Here is a 25,764-nt window from a genome sequence, read left to right as displayed (position 1 = left end):
CATGCCACATTAATTTTCAATGCCCTTGCTGATGGAAAGAAATTTTCACCTAAAATTTCAGATTCAGTGTTCCCAGCCTGGTGCAGACCTACATTTTTGTCTCTGTTGTCATTCACAAGCTGTTTGGAGTGTAACTGAATGGGTTTGGACCCAGTTTGTCATTTCATGTTTCTTTCAGCTGGAGCCCACTGGTTTTGAAACATTCATCCATTCATTATCTGCACTGCTTATCCTCAGTAGGGTCTATCCTAGCTATCTTCTGGCAGTGGGCAGGGGACATTCTGAACTGGTTGCTAGCCAGTTGCAGCGCACACAGAGACAGACAACTCACTCACTCATGCACACTAGGGTGGTCCTTATTTTTCGACTTTTAAAATTTCATGCTCTGACCCCTTGAATATGTTCCAATATATACAAAACGTAATTAGGCAAAGTTTCATCAAAATCAAAGGATATTTAGAGGTCGCTCAAGGCCTCTGAAATTTTGGTATGAAAAATAAGGATTTTTCGCACATTATATCAGACCTAGTGTACAAAGTTACTTGTAACTTTTCTTGTGTTACAATTATAAGCAATGGACTGAAATTGGATGTTCTAAAACGCCATACACATAGGGTTAAGATTTCCGTTTTTTCTCGAAAATTGCCAAAATGTTACCATTTTTGGGAAATTTCAAAGTCGTTGAGCTACCTCTAAATATTATCCAAATTGTTCAAAATTGCACACAGTGTGTTTTTATCGATATAAGAACATATGCGGGGGGTCAGAGCCCAATATTTCAAAAAAAAAAATTTCGACCCCCATTAAGGACCACCCTAATGCACACCTAGGGACAATTTTCGAACGGCCAATTAACCTGATATGCATGTTTTTTGGAATATAGGAGGAAATCTTAGTGCTTGGACGAAACCCATGTAAGCACGGGGAGAAGATGCAAACTCTGCAAACAAAGGCTGGTGGCTGGATCTGATCCCATGACCTCAGAACTGTGCCGCGGGCATGCTAACCACAGGTGTTGAAACATTATTCTATCCATGTGTGAGTATTTCCCCATGTCCCCATGTCCTCATATTTTCATGTTTTTTTTAGATAGAACCAGTTGGTATTCCACCATATCCTGTCTTTGCTAACTTTCGTGTTTTGTTCATTCTTGTGTTCTCTTCTTTTCATGTTATTTTCTGTGAGAGCTGGTTGGTATTGGAACTTTCTGTAGTTGTTTGATCCATGCTTGAGTATGTTTCCTTGTGTCCTAGCCCTTTCATGTTTGGTCAGGTTAGAACCAGTTTAGTATTCCATGTTTTGTTCATTTAGATCTAGTTAGGGTTTCAACATTAGGTAGCAGGGACGTGCCGTTGAGCCTGAGGTAGAGTAGCTTTGATGACTTTGAAACTGAAGATCCTAATAAACTTTGGTGCTGGTCTCCCTCCACAACCATTTTTCAAATCATTTTCTGTTAGTAGATAATTTTATAAAATCTCCTTTTGTGTCTACATTTAAGAGATCCACATATATTCTAGACACCACTTGGTAAAAGCAATATATTCAAATTCGACTATCTTTGTTGTAATCAACGTGACATAACTTTTGGGAGCTTTGGGGTGGTGTGGCGTAACACCCGTCTCTTTTCTCAAAGGATAAACCATGCTATTTTTTTAGGGGCGTAAAGAAACGCCCCCATCCTTATATACGGAGCAAACATCCAATCCTCTTCTTTCATTCAAATTGCACGGGGCACTTTTTACAAAGGCTTCACAACACAGACTCACTAAGTTCACATTACAAAGTTCGAGCACGTGTTACATGAAAACCCTGCAGAGATCGAATTTTACGCACAGCTCATAATTGTCCCAAAATGGCCGTGCGCAATCATTTGACTTTATTCTGCTGCAAGTATTTGCACGGCGATCATCTCCAAAAGCATCTGCGGACTTTGCACAAGTCGGTGCCGGTTTTGGGGATCTCAGCGTCTACGGACGAGGAGGGAGTTCCTACGGGTCTCGTTGCATCGGCGGGGATCCCCGATAAACACGTGAACGTGAAGAGTTTGAAGGAGATGCCGGGACCAAGTACCACGTCCAATCTCGTCGAGTTTTTCTGGAGAGACGGGTTCAGCAGAATTCATCAAATTCAGGTAACGGGGTGAAGGAAGTTGCGCGCATCCCAAACTGATTGAAAATACATTGAAAAGGCGTGAAAAGGACTCCAAGGATCAAGGTCCAAAGGATGTCTTTATTTGCTCGAAAAGTAAAAGTTAAAAAAAACGTATTTTTCTAGATAACATTTATGGGCTAATATAAGACTAGGTAAACACGACACCTAGCAAAAACTGCTTGAAAAGATGTCGAGAAGACGCTCGATAGACACTCAAGCTCTGTCCAAAAGACGTCTTAATTTACTTGAGATGTAGAAGTTGAGAAAACCTATTTTCAAGATACCTTTCTGGGGGCTTGAAGGGTTAAAATCAAACAAAAATAAAAAGAGATTTTCCAAATAGTTTTTTTGGGTTAAATTTGTACCAGATGAACACGACAGCCAGAAAAAAAACGTAAAAAAGCAACCAAGGTTCTGTCCAAATTTGAAAAAGTATAAATATGTTTTTTTTTCACTTATTTTCATATATTTTTCAGGGTAGCTTTATCGGGGCTAATTGTTGAGATTTTGAGTGTTTCCTTGCCCTCATGTTGGTTTTAGATCAGACGGTGTAATATTAGTCTGTAGTTTGCAATAATCTGTGGTCTGTGCAGCCCTTTGAGACTCCTTGTGATAAAGGGCTATACAAATAAACATGACTTGACTAAATTTGGACCAGGTAAACACAATCACCATCCAACACTGGTTGAAAAGACAGAAAAAAACAATAAAAGTTCTGTCCAAAATGACTTCTTCATTTGTTTAAGTAGAAATTGTAAAAAAATATTTTCCACGATACATTTTTAAGGCAAAATGTGTAACCGGGAAACATGACTACCAGCAAAAACGGCGAAAATATGTGGCAAAGACACCAAGGTTTTAGATATATCTTTTTGCCTAAAAATGGATACTTGAAAATGCCTTTTTCAAGTTACGGCCAAATTTGGACCAGGTAAACATGAAACCCAGCAAAAAAACGGCCAAAAAGATTTTTAAAGATACCTATTTTCAGACTTTTTTTCATGTTGGATGGGCTCAGCACAAACCAAGTTTGGACATCTATTCTTAGACAAAATAATGTCTAAAACAGACCAGACAAGATTAAGGCCAAAATCCGGTGATGCTTGTGTCTAAAATATACTTTTGTTGATTGAAATGTAAGTTATATTCATGTACATGTATTTATTTTTTATCTTTTTGTGGGCTAAATTTGGACTAGGTAAACACAATAAGTTTTGTGTACAAAGTACTAGGAAAAAAGTTGACATAATTTTATGGCAAATGTGTATTTTCAGGAAAGATATGTTATTTTTTTATTCTTGCCTAAAGAAAGCAGTTTCCTCCCTATGTTTTATCCCCAAACGGGATTTATTTAAAAAATGCGAGAGATTAACATCATTTTCATCCACGTTGGCGAGGCACAACACAAACCGATATCAGGCGCCTATTTTGGGATAAAATAACGTCTAACGGGACCAGACTAAATTACACCCCAAATGATACACCTTGTACTGGGTAAGATAGGACGAAAGGTGTTTGTTTTTGTTTGCTTAAAAAGTTGAAAAAAACTGTTTTTGGTGGGTACATTTAGCACAGGAAAACACTTTTTTTTGGGACTAAATTTGGTCTTTGTTGGATGGGCTCAACAATAACCAAATTTAGATATTATTTTTTGGGGCCTAAATCATGTTTACAACAGACCATATATAGCCCAATATCCAACAAAAGAGGGCCTGGTAGTGGACAAGATATAATACAAACAAGAAAAACTAGGACTGTAAAATAAATCTTATTTGCACAATTTTTCATCTCAGTCATCTGGATACAGTGTATAAATCTACATACAAATGATGTTGTCTTAACACTGTTATAAAACATACTTGAAATTAACCAACACTGTTTTGATTGATGTTTGTATCAGTTATTCCAAAAAAATGAAATCTCAAAGTGTTGTTTGGGAAAACACGTATACGTATTGGTTAAAATCAAAGTCAGTTTAGGGCTGTGTCAGCATCAACTTATCCCTCTTCATTACTTGGCATCATGACTATTTGGATTCTTTACTTAATCACATATTAAATTCCTGAAAAATTATTGACCTAGTCAGTGTCTATAAATAAATGATCAATTATTCCAAAATTCTTTTTAATATTACTTAAAAAATCATACCCATAAATACCTCAGCGCCCTAATACAAAGCAGATGTTCTAGTGCTTAACATTGTCTATCTCAACCCTACTTATTAAAATTACAACCTGGTAATAACATTGTAACAAGTTATAACATGATAAGTTGTTAATTTAGAAATACATAACAAACTGGCTGCACCCAATGCTAATCAGTAACAAAAAATTAGTACAAAAATGTCGGTGATACCCGATCTAAATTGTCCCACAATGGTTTATTAAACAGTTATTTAGAGAGTAATGTTTTTCTAAATCTGTCCATATTAGATGTATTCTGTTTCAGGTCAAATAAAATCTCTAAAATCAATTTTGGGAGCATTACTAGTTTTACGAGAAAAATATGCGAAAGATGTGTTTTCACAGGAGGGCAACAAAGTAGGTTACATTTTATAACATTTGTATGATTTTACATCAGGAAAATATACTCGGTGGCTTTTGAATGTGTGCATGAGTTCCGAGGAAGGTGGTTTTACAGTCGTGTTTGTTAAATTAAAGCTGCAAAAAAATGAATAAGACCAAAAAAGACATGAAGCTACCGTCCGATAACGGTTGTCGATGTCTCGTAGATGGAGCACAGCCAGAAATACGGGAAAATATTTAAATCCCGTTTTGGCCCGCAACTGGTGGTCTCCATCGCCAGCCGTGATCTGGTGGCGGAGGTGCTGAGGGCCGAAGGTGTGGCCCCTCAAAGAGCCAACATGGAGTCTTGGAAAGAGTACAGAGACATGAGGTCACGTTCCACAGGCCTCATTTCAGCGTGAGTTGCTCTTCTATTTAAGATTGTGCTTGTCTTAAACAAATGACAGCATATGCATGGTTTTGGCATCCCCGCCTTATGATGTTTTCACTGGAATAAGATGTTTTTTGGGCTACTCTTTACAGAATTTCCGCTCAACAACAAATTAATTAAAAAATTCAAACATTGCGGTGTTCGTGTTTGCTGGTTATATCTCTAACACATCTGACTGCTGTTGGTCGATTTTGTATAAATTGCTGGTCTGTTTAAGGTTGTGCATCACAGCATCATGAAAATCTGTATTTTGGATGAATTACTTCCCACAATGCCATTCTTTCTAAATTCAGTTCATAATCTTGTGTGCTTCGTAAAGTCTTTGTGAGTCTGTGATACAATAGTGTATTTTTTGTACTATATTCATTCACTATGGGTTCAAGGATTGCAGTGATGCAAAAGGGAGAAGCTAAAACATAATAACAATGAAAAGTAAGCTTGCGGTTATCAAAAAATACGATGAAGGCACACCAATCACTACGCTCTCTAATATGCATGGCCGTAACAAATCGACAATAGAGACTTTAATTACAAATAAGGAGGTGATTAAAGCAAGGAAATGTTCTAAGAGTATGACTATTGTTGCAAATGGAAGTTTTAAAATCAATTTTAATTTGAATCGACAATATCCTCCCCCTTCGCATCCACCCACTAACTCCACTGTACCACCTCAAGTCACATCACACCAAAGGTAAAGAAAAAGTCCCTTTTCCTTTACATGTTCGGTATTCAAATTATGATTTAATCATATACACATATATTACTCATAAGTAGTACTTACTATCGGTGAATTTAGTGATTTTGATGTTTTATCTGGGATATTGGAGTTCAGAACATATTAGCTAAGCATTACCATAAGTTTATATCCTCCACTATACGACAATTTCACTGTAATCCCCACCCCAGAACAGATTAATGTTGTATCATACGGGTCTACTGTAACTATGAATTTCTGTTTTAGAATTTCCTTATATTCCATACAAACTTTTCTTTATTTTCTAAAAGTCGAACACCATTTTTTCTTCAGAGAGGGAGAGCATTGGTTGAAAATGCGAAGCGTCCTTCGGCAGCTCATAATGCGTCCCCGAGATGTAGCTGTCTTCTCCGGAGATATTAACAAAGTTGTTGACGACCTGATCAAGAAAGTTCTGATCATGCGAAATGAGGCGGCGGATGGAGCAACTGTTCTCAATGTCAACGACCTTTTCTTCAAATACGCCATGGAAGGTTAGTCAAAGACACCTAACCTACATTAAATGGTCTAGAAATAAGAAAACAAAGCTCAATTATCTGCTGTCTGTCATATTGGACACTATTTCTCATTATTTGTAGGATTATCATGTGGTTAAATTGATTTGAGTAACAGATTTTGTTCAAAAATGACATTTGACCTTATTCCCTGCAAAATAAACGGACAGACAGACAGACAGTTAGACAGACAGTGATTCACTGGCAAGTGTTTTTGCTAATTTTAAGAATTGTTTTTCTTCTTTACTATAAAAAGGTGTCAAATATTGTGTTTTTTATTTCTATTTCAATATTTTAAACAAGCCTACATAGGCCGTTCATTTAAATGTTAAAAAATTACTAATAGATTTGGGAAATCCTTTTGGGGGAAATTTCAGTATACATAGACCACCGGTGAAAATTGAAATAGCGTCACTCTTTCATAAAAGCCGCCAATGGGCAAGATTACCTTGAGGTTACGTCATGACGGACTGAGAGTATAGGACTGTAAGAAAATACCAACTCTAGAAATACAAACAAATAGAGGGAACACAGAATTGCAGTTAAAATGGTCTTTATTGTCATTAACAAAAGTGGCTGGCTAGCTACACATCGGGCTCCTCATTGAGCCAAGTCTCCGCAATGATTAAAATACAAATTCCTGAATGCACTGGTTTCCCATGAGTTCTAGCTCCAGGTCATCCATTTTATGCTCTGGCGTTGGTAACTGGCCAAGTTTGGCCGTGGTGGCTTAAGAAAGTTGTTAAACTAGCCATAGCAGCCAGGCTATTGCTTCTGTTCCGACGTTACCTCAGTCCATTCCCTGACAGGATAACAATCCACGGAGCCCTGGCTGGTGATCAGCATCACTTTGCGCTCTTGGGACTTTCCTTAGAGTCCGATTTAACTGATTAATTTCTTATCCGAGATGCTAAAAGCCAGCGGCCTTCAACTCTACCAGTTTGTTTTAATTCCGAAACATTGACTGTGCATGCCCACCAGCTGTTTGACTTACTCTGCCTTATATGCACCAGTATGCAATATTTTCCTCTTTATTTCTTGTCTTTCCAGGCATAGCCGCCATTTTGTACGAGTGTCGTTTAGGCTGTCTGGAAAACGAGATACCGCAAGATACTCAAAACTACATCAGCGCTCTTCACCTCATGTTCAGTTCTTTCAAGACCACCATGTATGCCGGAGCCATCCCTAAGTGGCTGCGACCCATCATACCCAAGCCCTGGGAGGAGTTTTGCTACTCCTGGGATGGACTTTTTAAATTCAGTGAGTAGGAAGTATCGTCTATGGTACATTTTGCAGTATATATAGTGTGTGCCATATGTAATATGCCTTTTTAACAACCAAACAATGTATTGTATGTTCATCTTTTAACAACTAACATTTAGGAAACATAAAACAAGTTTGACTTCCTAGGCCAGAACCAACATGCCTTTTTGAAAAAAAAATATTTTATTTCATATTTTGTTCAAAAGCAATGCTTACCTGTAGCGATGAAAACAGGTTCAAAATTGTTAAAATGCTAAGTTAGGTGTGCCCCCTACAGACAGTTAAGCAGGCTTTGGACCTGTTTTGAAAAAAGCTCATCAGTGCTAGGTCATTGTGATTTTGTAGTAAAAAAAAATTAGTAGCTGACTGAGTCTATTTTAACGTACTTTCAATAATGAACCTGGTAATAACATAGTAACAACATGGTAATAACATTATAATGTTATTTTAGATGTGCATAGCAAGCTGGGTGACCATTTCTCTAATCAGTATCAAAAAATAGCTCTCAGTTAAAAAAGGTTGGACACCCCATTTCTATTCCATCAGAGTTATGAGGGTTGGACACTGGAAGATCGCACGTACTGCCAGATGTTGATTTTATGAAATTTCAGATTGTGAAAGTGAAGTGAAATTCCTCACAGAATGAGTTTGGGGGAGTACTGGTTCTGTTTGTTACATAATCGCCTCTCTCCTCTGTTTCTTTTTCTTTCTTTCACTACTCCTGCTCGACTTCCCTTCTCTGGTTGCTTCACCCTCCCTTTCTATTCATGCCACCTTCTGTGTTTGACTGGGCTCAAAGGCGTTATTCACATCGATAAGAGGCTGGCTGCGATCAAGGCTCAGCTTGAGCGCGGAGAGGAGGTGAAGGGAGGCCTGCTTACGCACATGCTGGTCACCAGGGAGATGAGCATGGAGGAAATCTACGCAAACGCCACAGAGATGTTGCTGGCGGGGGTCGACACGGTGCGTCCACACCAAAATTCATAACTGTTTTGGGGAAGGGATCGCACGTGTGAGTTTGTAGTAGGGCTGCAACTAACAACTACGGTAATCCTTTGGTTATTGCCCTTAATGTGGACCAGAAACCCTGCTAAAAGGGAAAATCCGCAAAATAGCATTGCGTCTTCATAAAGCCCTGAAGGGTCCAACTTACGTCGAGATGACTTCCTTACCGACTGAGAATATACAACTGTAACAAAAGAACAACTATAGATCTACAGACAAAAATACACAACACAGACATGCAGTTTAATGAAGTCAATTCAAGTAACATGTGTTTGTATAACCCTTAAGCACAAAATGTCTCAAAGGACTGTACAGGCCACATTGACACCACCCCCTGATCTGAAACCGGCGTGCGGGCTAACTAAAAAAACCTCAGCATGAGGAAAATAAAAAACATTGAGAAGGGGCAACACATAAGGTCATATCTTTTCAAGGATGACCAGAGTGCAATAGATGTTGCAATGGTTAACAATACACAAAGCGTAAACATAAACAAAAAATATTGGTTGAAAAAACATAGGTTATATTTAAAAATTTTCAAGAAGTCCAAGACGTTCTTTTCCCCTCATTCCGCCACTAGCCAGGCACCCAGAAAGTACAGGAAAACAAAAGTATGAGGTCGGCATCAACATAAGCTATATGGAAGTGTCTCTTAAGTTTAGATGTAAACACTTCCACTGAGTGTGCTTATCTCAGGGGGCAGATCATTCCACACCTCTCCAGCCAGCAGATTTCTTCTTGGCTCTTGGAGTCTCAAGTAGATCAGCATTTTCAGAGACTCAAAGCAGGAACTTAGGGGTAAAGCAAATCAGAAAGATAACGGGGGGCAAGTCCATTCACACTTTTGTATGTTAGTAACAGAACCTTTAAGTCACATCTTAAACAGACAGGGAGACAGCGCAAGTTAGCTAAAATTGGAGCGATATGATAAAATTTTCTTGTCCAAGTAAAAAGTCTTGCCGCCACATTTTGAACCAGATGCAAAATTTTGATTCTAGACATCGGGAGATCAGAGAGAAATTCATTACAGTAATCAAGCCGCTTCAGTTATATTCTCAGCATCTGATTTTGACAGCATCGGGTAAATCTTCACATTACGAAAGGTGAAAGAAAGCTATTCCAGTCATATTTTTCACATGCAACTAAAATGACGGATTAAGATCATAAATGACACCTAGATTTTTGACCTAGTCATTTTGGGTGCTATTACATATATTACAAAGTTCCGGGCAGTGTTTGAGAACAAGTTATGACAATGATTTTGAACAACAAACAACATCTCATTATTTTCTGGGTTAAGGCGAAAAAAAAATTGAATGGTCTTTATTGTCATAATTCGAAAGTACAATGGAATTGAAGGGCTTATCCTTTCAGAGTACGAAAGTAATTTAAAGAACGTCGGGCCAGCTGTACACTAGCATTGGGGAACCTCGACTCCATCCAGGTTTCTACGATGATTGAAATACAACAGTCCCGAATGTAGTGGTTTCCCACGAGTTGTAGCTCTAGGTCATCTGTTTGATGGGTAAAGGATCCGGCGTTGGTGAGATACAGGCTCTGCAGGCTTAAGACAGTTGTTAGCCTAGCCATAGCACTAGGCCGGACTTGGTACCTCGCTATTGCCAACTGCCTCTCCTGACACTGGCACAGTCGCTTCCCGAACCCAATAACAATCCACAAAGCACCCGCTGATGATCAGCCTTCGTTTGGACTGTTCTGACTTTCTCCAGAGTCCGATTTAACTGATAAATTTATTTTCAATGCAACGATGCGCTAAAACTACTAGCTATATCCATGCTTTCCAGTTTGTTTTGGGTGAACACATTGACTTGAGGGCTCACCCCGCTGTTTGACTGAAGAAATACACCAGCCTATCACAGCCACACACATAGACACTCATGTCTACCCATAGCACAAAGCCCTTCCTTACTTGCCCCCGTGAAAGTATTTGCTGCGTGCATTCTGCAGTGCTCAGAACACATTGCACGATACGTTAATATCAATGACAATTAAAAACAATTCAATTCAAAATCCCCAAAGGAGTGAACCAGAGATAACCAAAGCCTGATGTAGCAATGGGTCTCTGCATTGTAACAGTCTACCTGTCACCGACTACTGAAACAATTAGTCAGACAATACAATGACAAATTAATGATAATAAACACAAAATTGTCTGTGGATTCGAATACGAATTAAATAAAAATGTTCTATCTAAAACCAAGTGGGCATAGTGCTCGGTCACTAAAGACATCAACAATGAATAAACCTCTGTTCATTTTAATAGGCAAATAACACATTAAAATCAAGGAAAGATTCCCCCCTTAACCAAGACGGGGATCATTAGCAACATTATAGCAGTAAATAAAAGAAACATTGTGTGCATTCAGTGGTCAACCACAAACAATGTAACATAAGAATTTAACAATTCTTGTTGGTATGAATTCAAACAGTTGAAACAACTGACGTTTTTAGTTAACGTTTTATCAACTGGGTTTTTTTCTTCAAACGGCATGCATTTAATTTGAATTACGTTTTGTCAGGCACAGTTCGGCATAAAGCTCAAGCTCTCTTTAATAGCGAAATATACACATATGACATGTATCTGCATATCATTTATCAATGCATATCATCAAAACGGCATTTGCTTGAATGCTACTTGAATATTACTGAGGCGAGTCAGACTCCGTTTCGTTCAGCTATCTGATATTATGCTTTAAATGTGTCACTAAGCTACTACCATAATAAGCAAGATCTTCTTTGCAAACTTTGCAACTGATCTCTTTGGCTGTATCAATGGTAATGTTATGATTTTATGGTAGTGATGATGAACCTATGTGGGGGAGGCAGGAACTGCCGACAGGTCTTCAAAACAAGGACAGTATTTATTAACAGAATCAGGAACAAGGTACCAATCAATCAAGTGGACAGAAAACAACTAACAAAATGCCCAAAACAAAGACTGGAACTGCAATATGCCAGTAGCCAAGTAACAAAGAAACCAGAAAGAAACAAACACGATGACACAAGTGGAATGACAGGAGAACTCAAGATGACCTAACCAAGTTTACTGAACAAACATGTCCTTTTAAAGGGTTCAGGGTTGTTTGGCACAGGTGTGTGATAACTGGACACACCTGTGCATAGTTCAAAACGCCATTCGGGGCCCTCCGGTGGTGGGAGGTATGCCAGACCCCAAGAGTTAAAATGCTCACATTTCTATATGCTTATGTTAGCGCATGTGCAATTTTCAGCAAAGGTTATATTCATGTGGAGATAACTCACTCTGTTGGAAAAAGGTGTCCGGTGACAAAAGTCAAGGAAAATGTAAAGGAAAATGTAAAATTAAACAGCTGTCAAGTCCTCGTTGAGCGCCGAGAGTTGTTGGACTATTTTCATAAGAACAAGATCATTCCACAGCATTCTACAGCTCTCGAGCCAGCAGATTTCTTCTTGGCTCTTAGAGTCTCAAGTAGATCAGCATTTTCAGAGACTCAAAGCAGGAACTTAGGGGTAAAGCAAATCAGAAAGATAACTGGGGGCAAGTCCATTCACACTTTTGTATATTAGTAACAGAACTTTTAAGTCACATCTTAAACAAACAGGGAGCCAGCGCAAGTTAGCTAAAATTGGAGCGATATGATCACATTTTCTTGTCCAAGTAAAAAGTTGACAAAGTCGACTAATCGTTGCAGCACTAGTTTGCAAGTGTGACAAAGTGTACCTTAAAGTTTCAAAGGTGCCATTACTCTATGTGTGTTCCTTTTACACAAAGGAGGGGTGTCTTTTTTCACTCCTGACATCTGTGTTTGGATTTTACGTGTCTCCAAATGAGGTCATAATTTAATAGCACATGCATGACAACGACTTGTAATCCTTTTAGGGAAATATTTAATTATACATGGCTGCCATTAAAGCGGACCACCTTGGATACGGTGACCCTGCCTTTATGGTGTCGAATGAGAATTTTCTCCGGCCCCTCTTTATGGCATTTTTCCCCATTATAAGACATCAACAATGAATTATTTTGTGTGGACAGAAACGTACAGTTCTAAAACATTGCGGTGTTTGTGTGTATAACTGACTCATGCACCTCATACGTCTTTAAGATGCCTTCCTGCTTTTGGTCTACTTCCTGTAAGACTCTCGTCTGCTATAGGTTTGAGTCACGGCATCATAAAGATGCCGATAGGCTATTTGCTAAACCCCTTCCCACGATGCTATCTTTCTCTCTTTGTTCAGTTCAGAATCTGGTTTAACAAACTGTAATTTGTTCAGTAATGGGTCCCATCACCTGCAATGATGCTGAACTAAAATTCACACTATGCAATGTTTGTGCGTATGCAGAGTTACGTTTCTTAGACACCTGTCTTCTTTTTGTCAACGTCATTTAAAAAGCTGGTCTGCTATTGGTTGTATCACAACATGATTTAAAAGCAGATACGCTATTGGCTGAACTATCTACCACAATCTCTTTGTTCAGTTCAAAATCTTGTGTGCTTCGTAAACACTTTGCGAGTCAGCGATACAATACTGTATTTTTTTGTACTGTATTTATTTACTATGAGTCCTAAGGCTCACAGTAATGTTAAAGGAAGAGGCAAAAACATGATGGCCATGGAACAAAAGCTTGCGATTATCAAGAAAAATAAATAAGGTGCACAAATCGCTACCCTCACTACATTGCATGGCCATAACCAATCGACTATATATACTATTATAAAACATGACGAACAAATTAAAGTAAGGAAATTGTCTAGGGTAATGACAATCCCTACAAGTGGAAGTTTCGTCCTCAGTATGGTTCCGGGGGTGCTGGACCCCAACCCAGCTATCTTTGGCGAGGGCAGGGGACACCCTGAACTGGTTGCCAGCCAGTCGCAAGGCACACATAGGGACATACATCTCACTCGCTCATTCACACACAGTTTGACTTGGTCAATTAACCTGACATGCATGTTTTGGGAATGTGAAAGGAAACCCACGCAAGTACAGGGAGAACATGCAAACTCTGCACATGAACCCATGATATCAGTCAGAACTGTTCCGCGGACGTCCTAAACACTTAACTGCCGTTAACTACGTGATTAGTTAACTTTTGTTTGACAATCAGCGCCATTTTTAGGTAATTTAACTATTCCTACCTTCAACTTTTCAGTTCAGAAAAGCTTCAGAAAAAATTACCCAGTGTGATTGTAAACAAGTTGATTAATATCAATAATTACCGACTGTAGCTATATCTTTTGTTTGATAATCAGCAACATCTTCAAGTAACACAAATTAAACTTGTATATACATACGGTTGATTTTATGATCTTGCAAATCTTCAAATGGATGATTTTTAAAATTATTACTTGTTTTATTAATTAAATTAATCGCCCAGCCCTAAAACTACATTCTCAAAAATTGTTATTTTGTGATTTTATTCTGAGCTCCCAAAACATACTAATGTAATCATCTCTTTCTTAGCAGTACCAAGTGGTCCATCTCAAGGAATGCATACATCTGCAGAGTTACCATCTAATTTGTTTGGGGTACCGTCAGATTTTTCCAAATGATGGCCCGGGAGTGTTTTGGGCTCATCTGGGGGCCGCAGGATGAAAGAGGATGTGTTTTTGTTGAACTTGTTGTAACGGCCATGCACTGGTAGGGGGTGGATTTAGCTGTGCTGTGCCTTTACTCAGCAAACACAAGAGCTGTCAAGACACGTTAACCAAAGCTTGAGTTATGGCACGGCCTGGGCAGAGGTGAGCTGGGTTAGTGGGAACCGAGCGGGCTGGATTCTCTGAAGAATCCCAGAAGCCGGTTTTTTTAACACCGCAGCCAAGGCAAGATGGTGCACTCTGACGCAGCCGCTAGTCGTAGTCGCAAAAACCATCGCTTTGGTAGATAGCTCCGCTTTAGGCACTTGCATCACTAGTGAATGATTAAGCATGGCTGATATATGCTAAAGCTACACTAAAAACCAATTGAGTGAAAACTAACCCAATACGGGTTAAGTCTAAAACGATTGATTACTGAGTTTATTTGAACTCAACCTTCTGGGGCAGGTCTAACTAGAACTGCTTTTGTGGATTTACATGGTAGTTGCTATTTTGAACTGTGACATGGTCTGAAAATACGTGACATAAACCACTCAGAGGAGTGCAGAAAACCGCACCGCTGAAAACAACTTCAGGTCTGCGGGGGCACGCCACTGTTGCTGTTCTGCAAGCCAAAGTATTACACCGCATTTGACCAGCAGTAACTGTAACGTTGTAATGGCGGAAAAAAAATGTAACTGTAGTAAGTTTACCATGTTACTGAAAAAAGACATTATTCCCGACACTGCTGGTTTGTTGTGTTAAGCAATTGGGTCAAGGTGTACCAAACAACCACCAATTTGGGACATTTTATTTAAAGATTGTTAGTTCCCTTTAAAAGCTGAAATTGTATTTTTCACACTAAAGTTTGTTATGAATAACTGAACAAATATTATGATTTGCTTTTTTACTAATACGTTTCAACCCAAAATTGGATTAATTTGCAAAAAGCAACCCCAAAAATGGTTCGTGTTGTAGGAAAAAAACAACAACACAAAAACTGGGTCATTTGGTTCAGAAAAACTCAAAAGATAGAGGTAATTCAGACAATTCATGGATAAATCGATTTTTTTAGGGTTATTGGATTTTTTGTTAAAGTAAAATTGTGTCAATTTGTACCAAACAACCCACCCACAGGGAGTTCCTTTTAAAAGCCACCAAAATGGTCCTTTTGTACAAAGAAGTCAGCAAAAATGGGTATTTTTTTTAAGTTGCCTCGGAATTTATTATATTTTTTTTAAATAGAAACACAAAGAATGTTTGTTCTTAAAAAAAACCTTTTCATCAATAGGTTTACAAAAACTCAAAAGATTGGAGTCGTTTTATAGAAAATGACCCAAAACGTTGGAGTAATTTAATCCAAGTCATGGATTGTTCCTTTTTTTCTTTTAAACACTATTTGGGCTGGACCTCTATTGAGCTGTTGTATTGAACAAATAGGTCATTTGTGCAAAACCTTCTCCAAAACTGGAATGTTTAATTTAAAGATTGATAGTTTCTTCCAAAGCCACCAAAAATGGACCAAAAAGCAATATTGGGATCCTTTTTCCCTTTTAGATACTATTAAGTTTATACTTTAGTAGACACTAAAAATAAGGCAAGAAGACACGTTGTACTTTCAAGGAGGACCAGGAATGAAGCTTTCCCCCCGAACCCCCTTCTTTAATATTCATTGAAGTGTACAAAACACAAGTCAGCTTTAATGGTTGTGGAAAGTTAAGAACACCAACATGATTGACCAATAACTAGTTACCTTGCAAAATATAAATCAATTTATGTAGAAATTTGCTCAAAAAATGTGAAAAAAGAAGAAGAAAAACAACCCAAAACCAGTGTCATTTAGTTTAGTAAAAGCCAAATGATAGAGTCGTTTCATAAAAAACAATCCAGAAAGTTCGAGTCAATTGATCCAAATCATAGATTGGTCAATTTTTTTACTACATTTTGGTTTACATTCCTCCCGTGTGATGTCTTCAGTAAAAGCCCTGATTGTGTAGGATGGAATAAACTTTCAAAATGATTTTGGATCTGTCATCCGATACCTTTGGCCTTTGTCATAGGTGTTGCCAACGTCTCTGCCAGCTGGCCATATTGAGTAAAGGGTGCTAAAAGAAGAGGGAGGGGAGCTGTAGAGAGGACATATTGGAATAGCAAGTCTGGTGGCCGAAAGGATCTAAATGAAAAGAAAGGCTCGGATAAAGGTGTATTAATCCATTGTCGGACCGTCCTGATCTCCAGGGTCTATTCACGTTGACTAATACATCAATGCCATTCGATACTTGGGTGGAATGGAAAGACAAGAAAGAACTGTATGGGGAGATGACACATACATGACAGTAAACTTGCTTCTTCCTGTGAAATTTTAGCGGAATGAGCTCTCGCATAAATAATCTTTGATGTTTGTCAGGTTATTTCAGTGCGCAATATGAATCATGGCTATTTATATTCCAGGGATAGAACAAAAAAAGTTTGGCACATCTAATTAAGATTTATGCTTATTAATGACAAGGGGGCTAAAGGTCAAGCGTGCAGCTGGTGTCTGCTCAGCACGTGGAAAATCAAAGCCCCCCGCTCCTCACTCGAATGCCCCTCACTTTTTTCTGAACACTTACGCAACGCGTCAGAAACTCTTATATCAGCTTTTGTACTTCAGTCACTACTTGCCAAACTTTTGTCACAAAGTCAATGGGTTTAAGGACTTAAACAAGATCTTGATGTCCAAAATTTAAAGAACATAATATGTCTCTGTGGCCTATTCTAGTCCCTGGTCTGGATATAGCCAATATTTTTGATAACCCAGCTGCTGGCCACAGTAAATATTGCTTTGGTGCCTGGCTTCGCTTTAGCCATCAAGGCTTAAACAAGTTCATGATCTCAAAAATTTCTAAGATCGTAGATTGTCTCTGGGGCCTATTCTATTCCATTTAGCTAGTCCCTGACCTGGATTTATTTTATATTTTTGCTAACACTTGATCAAATAGCATTGCTTTGGTGGATAGCTCTGTCTTTGTTTGTAAGGACTGAAACAATATCGTGATCTAAAAAAAATTGAAAGATCATCGGTCCTCTCTGGGGCGTATTCTCTTCTGTTCCTGGTCTGGATTTAACTCATATTTTTACTAACGCTGCCACATTGGCGAGTAGCTTTGCTTCAACAGCAATGTCTGGACATTTTTCGAAATCCCGAAAAAAAATGTTCGTCTCTAGAGATTTTTTCATGTCGAACTGTCGTGAGTAGGCAAGCATCTGTATTTTAATCCATCCACTTTAGAGAAAGTAAATACATTGCTTAGAATTTCATATTCTTACTTTTGATATGTGATCAGAAATGGTCTAATTCCAGAATTGGCCCCCAAGAGCACCTAAGTACCTTGCAGTTTCTCAAAGTAGCTCACAAATTATGGTTCCTTATGATTTTCTAGGATTTTGACTTTTAACTGGCTTGAGGAATCCTTGACATAATCTTTTCTTTCAAAATGTATTTTTTTTCTAAATTAGGCTCAAATTTAATTATGTGAATCCTTCAGTGCCCTTATCTAAGGCAGATGTTTAAGTGGTTGAACCCTTCTTCCAAGAATAACATCGTAGTAATAACATATTAAGAACATAATAACAACATAATAAGTTGTTATTCTGGAAATGTATATTAAATTGGTAGCCCTGTATGCTGGTAAATAAAAAAAGAGTTCTCGGCTCCAAAAAGGTTGATTCATCCTGGGTTATTTATTCACAGCATTTGTTTTTTTAAAGGTGGGGTGCGTCGTTTGAGGTGTCTTTAAAAAGTCAAAAGTTAAATATTTTCTCTTTAAGTATGTGTTAAAAAAATGTCCAACCGAGTTCAAAGAGCCCTTATGCTTTATTTTCCACTGCTTTTATCTTACTTTATCAGAGCTGTTCGGGGCAGAAAACATTGGGTTCAAGGAATGGGGGTGGGGGCAGTCCTGGAAAGTGAGATCTTGCTCGGCCTGTTTTCATTTTATTTCGATTTGTCAGTCTAGCGTAAGAATGGTGAAAGTAAGAATTGGGCACGTCTAAGAAATGCATGTATTTGTAAGCACATCATGAATGAGCTGTCTGAGATCGCAATGATGACACAAGTAGAGAGTAACAAAGTTCCAAATTCCGTACAGGTCTTTAAATGAATCGTGATCAAATCGAGATTGTAATTTTGTCTGGATGCATGACCTACCAGTACATACATTTTTTCGTGAGTGGGGTCGAAAATTAGTGGGGGGAAAAAATAGAAATACTAATGGCATCATGTCGTAAACATGTTTTATGACAAATACCTGGAATATGACAATATTACAACTTTTTTTATATTTAAAGATTTTGACCCCACTTATGCATCAAAGGGTTAAAAAACTTTTTTTTATTCTATTTTTGCCTTGACACCACTGATTCAATTGATTAGCAACTGTAATGACTCCAAACTCCCTGTATTTTTCCAGACATCCTTCACTCTGTCATGGGCTAGCTACCTGTTAGCAAGGCACCCTCAAATCCAAGAGCAAATCCACACCGAGGTAGCAAACACTCTCGGATCTAGAACCGTCGCCACAGCAGAAGACGTCCCCCGATTGCCCCTAATCCGAGGCCTGGTCAAAGAGACTCTCAGGTGGACGCTAATTATGTAGTCACTTTGGACATGTTTGTTAGCAACGTATTATCTTCAAATCCTGTTACAAAAGAGTGAATCTTAAGCGGTGCTGAATGACGCTCTTTGTGTCCTCTTCCCTGAGAGCAGGCTTTTTCCAGTTCTCCCAGGCAATGGACGGATTACCCAAGATGACTTGGTGGTGGGCGGATACTACATCCCCAAAGGGGTACGACTCTAGACATTATACATGTGTGCCTTTTAGGTTCAGCATGTGCTACGAGAAAATGTTTTCTTAAAGAGTGAAGCCAGTTGTAACGTGATCCCGCATTACTCACGTGTTGTAGCAACTCAGTCCAGTTGTTTGCAACAGCTTTCTCCCTTCTCTTTTCTAGACTCAGTTGGCCCTGTGCCACTACTCCACTTCCCTGGACGAGGAGAACTTTGCCGATGCTTTAGACTTCCGACCGGATCGCTGGATAAGGAAAGATTCGTCAGATCGGGTTGACAACTTTGGCTCCATTCCTTTTGGCTACGGTATCAGGAGCTGCATTGGCAAGAGAATTGCAGAGTTAGAAATGCATCTAGTTCTCACCAGGGTAAGGAAAAAAACAACAAAATTAACAGGGGTCATCAGCATGGTGCCCCAAGAGTGGTCCCGACGAACAGCTGAGTACCCCACAGACAGATCTAAAAGTAACTCACCAGTGATGAGTCATTGTAATTTGTAGGACATTGAATTCCTTACTGCCCCAACAAATCATTGACATGCTCAACCTCTTTAAAAAGAAAATGTGTATTATTTTGCGTCTCCGAGTGACAAAAAAAAACCCTTTTAAATAGCAACGTAATTTTGAACAATAAGCAAAATACATAAACTGTCATATAACGTTCCATTTTTTTTTAAATACTTAGGCCGAGAAATTTGAATTGAAAAGAAAATAGTTTTTATTGTTATCGATAACAACATAGAAAACATCGTTTGGAACAAGATTAGACATGGCACTCCAAGATCAACAAAGTAAACACGTAATAAAGACTGAAAGTACAAAAATTTTAGGATAAATAGGAAAAGATATTTACAATGTAGTGCTTGGAGATTGGCCTAAGTTGTAAGTGCAATTTTCTTTTGTAATGCATTGTAAACTGCAATGAAAAAATGTGCATCATAACAATAATCCAATGAAAAGTAGTGCAATAACATTTAGCAGCAACAAAAGTCCCTCATAAGTTGATAAATAGGATACGAATACCCATTTGTCTATACAATAACCATTTTTCAATACTTGACTGTCATCTTTTTGGTACCTTTAAATTCAATATCAATTCTTCCCAAATTAATTTTAAAATTAACTTAAAATTTTAAAATTAACCTAAAATTTATGTATGTTAATCACTCAGTGTCCTAACACTGAATATGTTTTAGTGGGTAATTAAGCTTATTATAACACTACTTCTAATAATTACAACATGGTTATTACGTGATAATAACATTAAAATAACATGATAGATATGTTATTACAGATATGCACATCTAACTGCTAGCCCTTTGCACTAACCAGTAACAAAAGAATTGTTTCAACAAGGTTGGTGTTTTACTGTGTTTCACCCATTTTTTGATGAGGATACATTACATAAATTAATATTTTCAACGCAAAGTAAGCTGTATTTTTCTTTAAATTCAACTTTGGGTGGGGATATATACCTTTGTGATCCCGTATAGCTCTAGCACTCCAAACCAGGGTTCTCAATTTACTTTGGGTCCACTGGAGTTCGGGTCTAGGTGAGGGTGGACCACATCAGGTGTCAATTTCACGAAAGACGTTCAACAAGAGCTGAACCTAGCCCTGACTTCTGAGTAACCCGAGCCTGAAGTAGAAACTGAGTTCTTGGTTCCAGGTCCACAGATTCGAGGGAATTCATTTCGGTCAATCTTGTTTTAACTGAATAAATGGCAGCATGAATCCATTCATTTGTTGTCATGTCAGCACTTTGAATTCTGACACTCAAGTGTGAATTAAGCAGAATGCATTACACCAGTGGTTCTCAAAGAGTGGGGCTCCGTCAAGGGGGATGCCGGCGATTTAGACATTGAAATGAAGTGCAAATGCACCTCAGCACACTAGGGAGCAGTGTAAAGCTGTGTATTCCAATACATGCTCATTCTTTTACATCGTCTTTGATTAAAAAACAGACAGCACTAATTATTATTATTTATCTTTTTTAAAACAATTTTGGTGCTCTGTTTGAATGCATTGTTATTTATTCCTTTATTCATTATTCATAAGGATACAGTGTTATGTAGCGGACACTGGTGTACCTGTACAAAACAGTTTTATAAACCAATTATTCTTGGTGGGGGGGAAGCTGGTTGGGGGATGTTGGGTGTTAGACTTGTGGAGGCACGAGAGGATTTCCTCTTCCGGGTGGGGGCACATCAGAAAATAATTGAGAAGCACTGCATTACACTATGAAACAGGGAGTAGTAAAACAAAGCAAATTCAATGTTATAACAAGAAAGCAATGACATTTGAGACCTTAACCTTCAACTTTTTATTGAACATGTAGATGTAAACAAGTGAACTGCATTTAAACACAGAATTTGTGTGGATAGTGAGTAGTACCGACGTGTTGGTTGGGGAAAAGGAGGGGGGAGAGGAAGAGAGATAAAGCATGAGAGAGTGAGAAATTTAGGCAAAGAAAGCAATAGAGGGAGAGAGAAAACGCAAAAGCGAGAGATAAAAAGAAAGTGCTGGAAAAAAGAAAGCGAGAGAAAGGGAAAAACAACATGAGAAAGAAAGAGAAAAAATGAAAGTGAGAGAGAGAAAAAGCAAGTGAGAGAGAGATAGAGAAAAAGGAAGCTAGAGAGAGCGAGCGCAAAAGCCGGAAAAATAGAAAGCGGTAGAGGGAAAAAAAAACAAGCGAGAAAGAGGGATGGATTAAGAAAGCAAGAGAAAGAGAAAAATAGAAAGAGAAATCAAGGAAAACAAAGCAAGGGGGCTAGAGAAAAGAAAGCAAGAGACAGAGAGAAAAAAATTAAGTGAGAGAGAAAGAAAGCAAGGCAGAGTGAAAAAAAGGCGAGAAAAAGAGAAAGTGAGAATCAGAGAGCGAGAAAGAAAGCGAGAGAGAGGGAGAGAAAAATAAAACAGGAGAGGGAGAGAGAGAGAGAGAGAGAGAGAGAGAGAGAGAGAGAGAGAGAGAGAAAGCACGAGAGAAAGTGAGGGGGGAGACAGAAAGGGAAAGTGAGAGAAAGAAAGAAAGTGCGAGAGAGAGATTACGCTTACTCTTGTTTTTTGATTAAACATCAAAATTTCCAGAAAATCACGACGCATCACTGGTGAGCTATAGTCAGAACTGCTTGGAGGCTTCTCCGGTGTTCTTAAGAGGCTACCTTGTGCCCCTGGGAACCACATTGGTGATCCCTGAAGAACAATAAACTTAACTAACCATTCTACAAAATGCACAGTATTCAAATGAATGTACAGTAAATATGCACAATACTCACTCTCGTCTTACAGCTCATCCAAAGGTTTCGAATCGACACGTCTCCTCTCACTGCTGAAGTGAAGGCCAAAACCCACGGCCTTCTTTGCCCCGCAGAACCGATCCACTTGCAATTTGTTGACAGAGAAAATTAGGTGAAGGTGTACTGTATGTTTTAACACATTCGTCTTTTTTCTGCACAATTTTTCTTCTGAGGTTTTACTCGGACAATGACGTTACTGGACCAATGGTAAACAAGTCAAATCCTGTTGCTAATGATATGATTTTACATTTCAGATCAAACCACTGCATTTTGTTGGAGTGGTGACTCCAATCGTGTATCCTGTTATCTACTACTAAAATAATCAAACTGTAGTCTACATAATCACTCGTTACCATTGAAAATCAATGCAAATGTTGAATGTTTTTTATTTTTGGGCACAGTTTTTTTATGTATCTTTTCCTCCTTTGTTTGGTTCTTGATAAATATTGACTGTTGTCTGTATTATAAACCACATTTTTTTCCAACTCTGTAAAATTAGGCTCCACTACAGTGTCTGCACTTTTATGACCCTTTTATTATTTACAAATTATGACATACTTGCATGAAATCAATGATCCGGATAGCCCTGTAAAGCCCAGTTATTTTTTAATGTTGCTATATGGCAAAATTGAGCTTTGAGGTGAGCAACATTGCCTACTTGGCCCCAGTACAGCTTAATGTATAACATGAATATTAACCACACATCAAAACACATTTTTTTATGAATCAGTCATTTATTAGCCAAAAAACAGTAAAAAAATGTTATTTTGGGTCCTCTTTGACCATGCTCTAGCCTACTCTCTGCTCTTTTTACTTTGCTTATTTTAAGTGTATACTTCAGAAAACAGTTATTTTCCTCTGTGAGGCAAAGGCGAACATTGCATTTGCTACACTGCAAGCGGTGTACCCTTTATCATAATGCCTGCAGCATGGTTTATTGGTTTTCAGTGGGAAATGTGCTATAATGTCTGTGCAAACGACCAATGGAGGGTGTCCACTTGACTTGTTGGGTCGTGCACATGGCTTCTTGGATGGCATCCCACTCCTATCACCAGAGGATGGTTTTTGTTATTGTTATTTTTTTCACCTAATCAGAACAGAAACAATTAATAGACAAATAAAAATGCATAAAGATACAAGTCAAAAATATTTCAAACCAACAATTTTAGAGAAATATTACAAACAATAATGCATTATAATCACTTTCATCACTTTCTATTCGCATCTTAATGTCATTGTCACCAGGGCAGAAATCCTGCAAACTGAATCAATGACCTCTCTCTGCTAGTGGCATTCTGAAACGGAAGCAGTAAAACATAAAATAACCAATGTACCAATCCTATTTGCACACCCCACATTCCAACAGCTGCGTACATCTTCCCAACCTGAATTATTCAAATCGCCTGGCCATTATATTCTCTACATTTTTGCATCACACCTTTTGACTACCATAAAAGATCAACAATGTCATATGAAAAGATTTACATAATAGGCTAAAAAAACATTTGATAAATGTATTCCATCCATCCATTCATTATCTGTGCCGCTTATCCACAGTAGGGTCGCGGGCGTGCTGGAGCCCATCCCAGCCGTCCTCAGGCAGTGGGCAGGGGACACCCTGAACCGGTTGCCAGCCAGTCGCAGGGCACACAGGGACAGACAACTCACTCGCTCATTCACACCTAGGGACAAATTGGACCTACCAAATAATCTGACATGCATGTCTTTGGAATGTGGGAGGAAACCGGAGCGCCCGGAGGAAACCCACTCAAGCACAGGGAGAACATACGAAATCCACACAGGATATGAACCCATGACCTCAGAATTGCGCAACAGATACGCTATCCACTAAGCTGTCGTGTCACCCTCTGAGTGTATTTGATGCAAATTAAATAAATACATGCTCTAGACAAGGGGTGTCAAACAGGCAGCCCGCGGGCCGGATCAGGCCCGCTAAAGAATTGAATCTGAGAAAAATGCTTTTCACACTCTCTCTTTTGCTCTCGCTTTTCACTTTCTCTCTCACTATTGCTTTTCTCTCACTCTATCTCGCTTTGCACTCTCTCTGTTTTGCTTTTCGCTCTTTCTCTCTCTTTCTCTTTCACGCGTGCGCTTTTCACTCTTACAACCCTGTGCTAGACATTGTAATAATAAAAAATATTTAAGGTATTTCACTTACCTGAATAATGCAAATTTAGTCCAATAAATCAAAGGGAAGTTAAGGTTCAGATGGTTTGCAAGATTTGCGACTAGGGCCATAGGACTTGACTTAAAAACACAAACACTTTCCAATGACAATCTAGGCAGGTGCAACAGGATCCATTGAAAATGTAAATGCGGTCTTTAGGAAAAAACAAAACATTTAGAGATGGTTCGGGGGTGGTAACAGTTACATTGCCGTATAGCAATGCTGGGCTTTACAGAGCTAATCAATAAATAGAAGTAATTCTTAGTGTAATAACTGTGCAGCAAATGTATTTCTGATTTTGTGAGCACTGTACCAGGACAAAATAATGTAGCATTTTATATCTTAAATGGATGTCAAATTATCTTTTTTCAAGGTAACAAAGGCAGATCATTCGGTTTGCATGGAATGAAATCGGACCATTTTATGTAGCGGTATATTTAATTTTGTGCTCCTTTTCTGTATTTACTCTAGTTTTAGAAAAACAAGAAACTTCATATATAATCTAATTATGCTTTAAATACTGATTTGTATAGGCATGTTCAAAGTGTTCCTAACAAAGGTATTTGTATTTATCTGATAAGTGTTTTTGTACTCTTGCAACAAATGTAGTAAAAACTGAAACCAACGATCTAATGAAATTACGATTTGAAAAAAATTGTGTATTTCTTTCATGTCAGATGTATGTTTACTATACATTGTATAGTATGCAGTGTGTGTGTGTTCTGTTCGGAAAAGAACAAATGATTGGTAAAATCGGTGGAGGAGAAACATTTAGTTTTGGACAATTTTAGTGCTGTACAAATAAACATTTTTGTCGGCGCAGAGTGTTTTATTTTGTCGAAATTATGGGTTTGAAAAAACTTTAAATTGTAAGAAAAATTGTTCGTACGTACGCAACTTAAATTTGGCAGGCTGTTTTAGGTGCATGTAAATAGTGATGAATAAAATACAACACAAAACAATAGAATAGAATAAAAGGTAAATATTCTGCATCTATATGGCACTTTTCAAGTCATTCAAGACCAAAAGAGCTTTACAATGTGCTTCACACTTACCCATTCACACACACACACACTTACACACCTACAGCAGCATCAGCCATACCTGCTTTTCGGGGGCACAAGGGGTTCAGCATCGTGCCCAAGAACACTTCGACATTCCCAGGAGCCAGGAATCGAACCTGAGACCTCTAGATCCCAAGACGAACGCTCTACCTCCGGAGCTACTGCTCAGAATAAAATAGAATAGAATA

At 38.4% G+C, this 25,764-nt stretch overlaps 1 protein-coding gene across 2 annotated transcripts; it reads left to right on the top strand.

The window, feature by feature from the left end:
* Positions 1-894: 894 nt before the first annotated feature.
* cyp27c1 (cytochrome P450, family 27, subfamily C, polypeptide 1) lies at positions 895-25,334 on the top strand. 2 transcript variants are annotated; one of them, XM_088333780.1, is made up of 10 exons: positions 1,170-2,131; positions 4,883-5,073; positions 6,134-6,333; positions 7,405-7,614; positions 8,417-8,580; positions 18,653-18,819; positions 18,949-19,027; positions 19,194-19,397; positions 22,317-22,436; positions 22,579-25,334. In XM_088333780.1, exons 1-9 carry the CDS (start codon positions 1,853-1,855, stop codon positions 22,434-22,436), a joined length of 1,614 nt encoding a protein of 537 aa, XP_088189906.1. In that variant the 5' UTR covers positions 1,170-1,852; the 3' UTR covers positions 22,579-25,334. The 2 variants fall into 2 exon arrangements, with proteins under 2 accessions (XP_088189907.1, XP_088189906.1); XM_088333781.1 differs by lacking the exon at positions 1,170-2,131 and adding an exon at positions 895-1,038 and having other exon boundaries at positions 22,317-25,334.
* Positions 25,335-25,764: the final 430 nt, after the last annotated feature.

The sequence above is a fragment of the Urocampus carinirostris genome, chromosome 4, assembly GCF_059441175.1.
Source record: "Urocampus carinirostris isolate Australia breed hairy pipefish chromosome 4, RoL_Ucar_1.0, whole genome shotgun sequence".
Taxonomy (NCBI): domain Eukaryota; kingdom Metazoa; phylum Chordata; class Actinopteri; order Syngnathiformes; family Syngnathidae; genus Urocampus; species Urocampus carinirostris.
This window is presented reverse-complemented; position numbering and strand designations above follow the sequence as displayed.